The 5341-nt window shown below is 44.3% G+C and overlaps 1 protein-coding gene across 1 annotated transcript; it reads right to left on the bottom strand.

Moving 5' to 3' along the window:
* Positions 1-490: 490 nt before the first annotated feature.
* LOC138666805 (transcription factor IIIB 50 kDa subunit-like) lies at positions 491-1667 on the bottom strand. The gene is made up of 3 exons (XM_069754978.1): positions 1654-1667; positions 1307-1568; positions 491-871 (listed from the first exon to the last, which is right to left on the bottom strand). Exons 1-3 carry the CDS (start codon positions 1665-1667, stop codon positions 491-493), a joined length of 657 nt encoding a protein of 218 aa, XP_069611079.1.
* Positions 1668-5341: the final 3674 nt, after the last annotated feature.

The raw sequence follows: 5341 nt of genomic DNA, 5'->3' as shown, positions 1-5341 counted from the left end.
TTACCACCGGCACAGCTGCTGGCTCAAGCTGTCATCGGACAGTGTGGGAACTGCACCTCTCTGACCATCGGTAATAACCTTACCGCCGATCAGAGGCAAATTTTGCCACACTATCATGCACATGACCGCGTGTGGCAAACAATGGATGTTTGGGCCCTCCATTCATCTGAATGGGGTTTGGGAACTGTTCTGGTACCTGAACTTTTTTCTTTTTTTACGTGTTCGGCCGAACCAACACATCAGCACACAACTCAATTTATGAGCATCTATAATTTGATTTCTTTGCCTGTGTGGATTGTGGTTGTGATAAGATCATGACAATAGAACCTTTAGAAATATATTTTTGCACAAACTCCATCTATAACAAAAAAAAATAAAAAGCCATAGTCAGTCTCCATAATGCTAAAGGACTTATTGCAAAAAAAAAAAATAATAAATAAGTTGCACAAATATAATGAAATGGTATATACAATTTAAAGTCTTTAATTCATTAAAGAACAAGCCGAGTCTGTGCCTGCTGAAAACAAGCCATCTCAGCTGGCGTCCTCAGATACTGCTCTATCTCACTGTCTGAAATATCCTCATCTCCAGTAATATCTTGGAGTTTATTGGGAAATGCAATGGCATGTGATCTTTTCCTTGGGTTGGTCATGCATGGTGGAAGGAAATCTGCACTTGGAGGCTGCAGATCAGAAGACTTGCTTTCTTCTGACCTTGTGGTGGCCATTTCCACATCTTCCAGAGCCTTCCTGAAAAGATAAGTCCTGTGCTTTAAAATGTCACCCAAGTGATATACACATTTATTTATAGTGAGCATCTTCAGCCAGGGTAGCTGTGCGGACAGCTTTAGGCAGATTTCTTTAAAGGGAACCTGTCACCCCGTTTTTTCAGATTGAGATATTAATACTGTTAAATAGGGCCTGCGCTGTGCGTTACAATAGTGTATGTAGTGTACCCTGATTCCCCACCTATGCTGAGAAATACATTACCAAAGTCGCCGTTTTCGCCTGTCAATCAGGCTGGTCTGGTCAGGTGGGCGTGGTGACATCGCTCTTTTCTTCCCCAGCTTTCCGTTGGTGGCGTAGTGGTGTGCGCATGTCGCAGTGACGAATCCACTGCGCGCACGTGAAGAAGCAGCGCGCGATCTGCGCTATTACCCCCTGTCATCGGTGGGGGCGGCCATCTTCCTGGGGCCGCGCGTGCGCAGATGGAGTGCTCTGCTGCACGGGGCTTCAGGAAAATGGCCGCGGGATGCCGCGCGTGCGCAGAAGAGATCGCGGCGGCCATTTTCCCAAAGCCGAGATGCAAACCGCAATACCGCAGGAGGCGGCTTTTCGGTCTCTGACAACTTGCAAAACTGAGAAAAAGTGCATGACCGGCGTTGGACGGGTTTGAGGGACTGCCAAGAAAGATAGACAGCTGCAGTTATCATGGGAATAGGCTGACGTCCAGTGACTAGCCACGTCTCACTGGCCAACTCCAGTATTTGAAAAGTCCGCTCCAATACTTTATCTGGGCTCTCTGCGTAATTCTTTGGGGCGGACGAGCAATCTTGGAATAACCGAAAACTGCAAAACAAAAAAAAAATAGTAAGAATGTGTTTGTAATAGGAAACATGCATGAGAACCATTATGAAATAGTTGTGGGACCAACCAATGCAACTTCATCCCGGGCATATACTCTACTTGGTTAGAATAATGTAATGGCGGTTTTTCTATTTTTCTGCCTTTTAACCCCTTCATGACCCAGCCTATTTTGACCTTAATGACCTGGCCGTTTTTTGCAATTCTGACCTGTGTCCCTTTATGAGGTAATAACTCAGGAACGCTTCAACGGATCCTAGCGATTCTGAGATTGTTTTTCCGTGACATATTGGGCTTCATGTTAGTGGTAAATTTAGGTCGATAATTTTTGCGTTTATTTGTGAAAAAAAATGGAAATTTGGCTAAAATTTTGAAAATTTCGCAATTTTCAAATTTTGAATTTTTATTCTGTTAAACCAGAGAGTTATGTGACACAAAATAGTTAATAAATAACTAATAAAGATAAATATAGATGGTGGCGCAAAATGTAAGGAAAAGAGAGGGCTATCGATCCTTGCTGCAGTACCAAACCAACCTCCACACTTGGTTGGTAAATAAATAAATAACACAATAAAATGATGCACCTAAGTGCAAAATGGTACGCGCTTGATAATAGCCAATAAAATGTTTACAACCAAAAAGTGGAATAGCCCAAATGGATAGTGGAATAGAGCGTAGTTTCTCAGTATATACACCAAAAAAGTCCTTATTTGCGCCCGTGGTGGATAGGTAAAATTAAAACATGAATGTTCCTACCTCCAATGGCAAGTCCGTGATGAGTGAGAAGTCCGTGATGGATGAGAAGACTATCGTGCTGCCGCTGTATTTTCAAGGAGCTCCAGGTGCAGAGCGCCGCTGTAGAGTCCAAACTAGTGGCTGCCCTGGCCGGTAGCAGCCACCTGAAACAAGCCTCCGGGCTGGAACGGGGCCCCGGAACACCAGACGCCGCGCGGTGCGAGAGCGGTAAGTCCGGGTGAGACACAGGACCTGCGTGACGTGTGTGGTCACGTGACCGTTACCGAAGCCCGGGAGTGAGTATTCACATTTGGGCTATTCCACTTTTTGGTTGTAAACATTTTATTGGCTATTATCAAGCGCGTACCATTTTGCACTTAGGTGCATCATTTTATTGTGTTAGTTAATAAATAACATTACCCACATATCTACTTTACATCAGCACAATTTTGGAAACAAATTTTTTTTTTTTGCTAGGAAGTTATAAGGGTTAAAATTTGACCAGCGATTTCTCATTATTACAGCAAAATTTACAAAACCATTTTTTTTTTTACGGACCACCTCACATTTGAAGTCAGTTTGAGGGGTCTATGTGGCTGAAAATACCCAAAAGTGACACCATTCTAAAAACTGCACCCCTCAAGGTACTCAAAACCACATTCAAGAAGTTTATTAGCCCTTCAGGTGCTTCACAGCAGCAGAAGCAACATGGAAGGAAAAAATGAACATTTAACTTTTTAGTCACAAAAATGATCTTTTAGCAACAATTTTTTTATTTTCCCAAGCGTAAAGAGAGAAACTGGACCACAAAAGTTATTGTACAATTCGTCCCGAGTACGCCAATACCCCATATGTGGGGGGGGGGAACCATTGTTTTGGCGCACGACAGGGCTCGGAAGGGAAGGAGCGCCATTTGACTTTTTCAATGAAAAATTGGCTCCAATCTTTAGCGGACACCATGTCGAGTTTGGAGAGACCCCGTGTGCCTAAACATTGGAGCTTCCCCACAAGTGACCCCATTTTGGAAACTAGACCCCCAAGGAACTTATCTAGATGCATAGTGAGCACTTTGAACCCCCAGGTGCTTCACAAATTGATCCATAAAAATGAAAAAGTACTTTTTTTTTCACAAAAAATTCTTTTAGCCTCAATTTGGTCATTTCTACATGGGCAACAGGATAAAACGGTTGCTAAAATTTATTGGGCAATTTCTCCTGAGTACACTGATACCTCACATGTGGGGGTAAACCACTGTTTGGGCACATGGCAGGGCTTGGAAGGGAAGGAGCAACAGTTGACTTTTTGAATGAAAAATTAGCTCCAATTGTTAGCGGACACCATGTCGCGTTTGGAGAGCCCCTGTGTGCCTAAACATTGGAGCTCCCCCACATGTGACCCCATTTTGGAAACTAGACCTCCCATGGAACTAATCTAGATGTGCGGTGAGCACTTTAAACCCCCAAGTGCTTCACAGAAGTTTATAACGCAGAGTCGTGAAAATAAAAAAAATCATTTTTCTTTCCTCAAATTATATTTTATCCTGCAATTTTTTATTTTCACAAGAGTAACAGGAGAAATTGGACCCCAAAAGTTGTTGTCCAATTTGTCCTGAGTACGCTGATACCCCACATGTGGAGGGGGAACCACTGTTTGGGCACACATCGGGGCTCGGAAGAAAAGTAGTGACGTTTTGGAATGCAGACTTTGATGGAATGGTCTGCGGGCATCAGGTTGCATTTGCAGAGCCCCTGGTGTGCCTGAACAGTAGAAACCCCCACAAGTGACCCCATTTTGGAAACTAGACCCCCCAAGGAACTTATCTAGATATGTGGTGAGCACTTTGAACCCCCAAGTGCTTCACAGAAGTTTACAACGCAGAGCCGTGAAAATAAAAAATCATTTTTCTTTCCTCAAAAATGATGTTTTAGCAAGCAATTTTTTATTTTCACAAGGGTAACAGGAGAAATTGGACCCCAATAGTTGTTGCCCAGTTTGTCCCGAGTATGCTGGTACCCCATATGTGGGGGTAGACCACTGTTTGTGCGCACGTCGGGGCTCAGAAGGGAGGGAGCACCATTTGACTTATTGAACGCAAGATTGGTTGGAATCAATGGTGGTGCCATGTTGCGTTTGGAGACCCCTGAAGTGCCTAAACAGTGGAAACCCCTTAATTCTAACTCCAATACTAACCCCAACACACCCCTAACCTTAATCAAAACTCTAGCCATAACCCTAATCACAACCCTAACCCCAACACACCCCTAACCACAACCCTAACCCTACCCCTAACCACAACCCTAACCCCAACACACTCCTAACCCTAACCATAATCCTAACCACAAGCCTAATCTTAACCCTATTTCCAACCCTAGCCCTAATTCCAACCCTAAGGCTATGTGCCCACGTTGCGGATTCGTGTGAGATTTTTCCGCACCATTTTTGAAAAATCCGCAGGTAAAGGGCACTGCGTTTTACCTGCGGATTTACCGCAGATTTCCAGTGTTTTTTGCGCGGATTTCACCTGTGGATTCCTATTGAGGAACAGGTGTAAAACACTGCGGAATCCGCACAAAGAATTGACATGCTGCGGAAAATACAACGCAGTGTTTCCGCGCGGTATTTTCCGCACCATGGGCACAGTGGATTTGGTTTTCCATAGGTTTACATGGTACTGTAAACCTGATGGAAAACTGCTACGAATTTGCAGTGGCCAATCCGCTGCGGATCCGCAGCCAAATCCGCACCGTGTGCCCATAGCCTAATTCTAAGGGTATGTGCACACGCTGCGGAAAACGCTGCGGATCCGCAGCGTGTCTGCAGCAGTTTTCCATGAGTTTACAGTTCAATGTAAACCTATGGGAAACAAAAACCGCTGTGCACATGCTGCGGAAAAAACTGCGTGGAAACGCAGTGGTTTACATTCCGCAGCATGTCACTTCTTTCTGCGGATTCCGCAGCGGTTTTACAACAGCTCCAATAGAAAACCGCAGTTGTAAAACTGCAGTGAAATCCGCAGAAAAACC

The sequence above is a fragment of the Ranitomeya imitator genome, chromosome 2, assembly GCF_032444005.1.
Source record: "Ranitomeya imitator isolate aRanImi1 chromosome 2, aRanImi1.pri, whole genome shotgun sequence".
NCBI lineage: Eukaryota > Metazoa > Chordata > Amphibia > Anura > Dendrobatidae > Ranitomeya > Ranitomeya imitator.
The sequence above is the reverse complement of the archived record's forward strand: the minus strand, read 5'-3'. Positions and strand labels throughout refer to the sequence as shown.

Bases quoted from the DNA above. Each gene is read 5' to 3' on its own strand.
- LOC138666805 (XM_069754978.1), bottom strand. The intron at 872-1,306 runs GCATCTCGGCTT...ACGGGGTGACAG, and splicing joins CTCCTGCGGTATTGCGGTTT to GTTCCCTTTAAAGAAATCTG.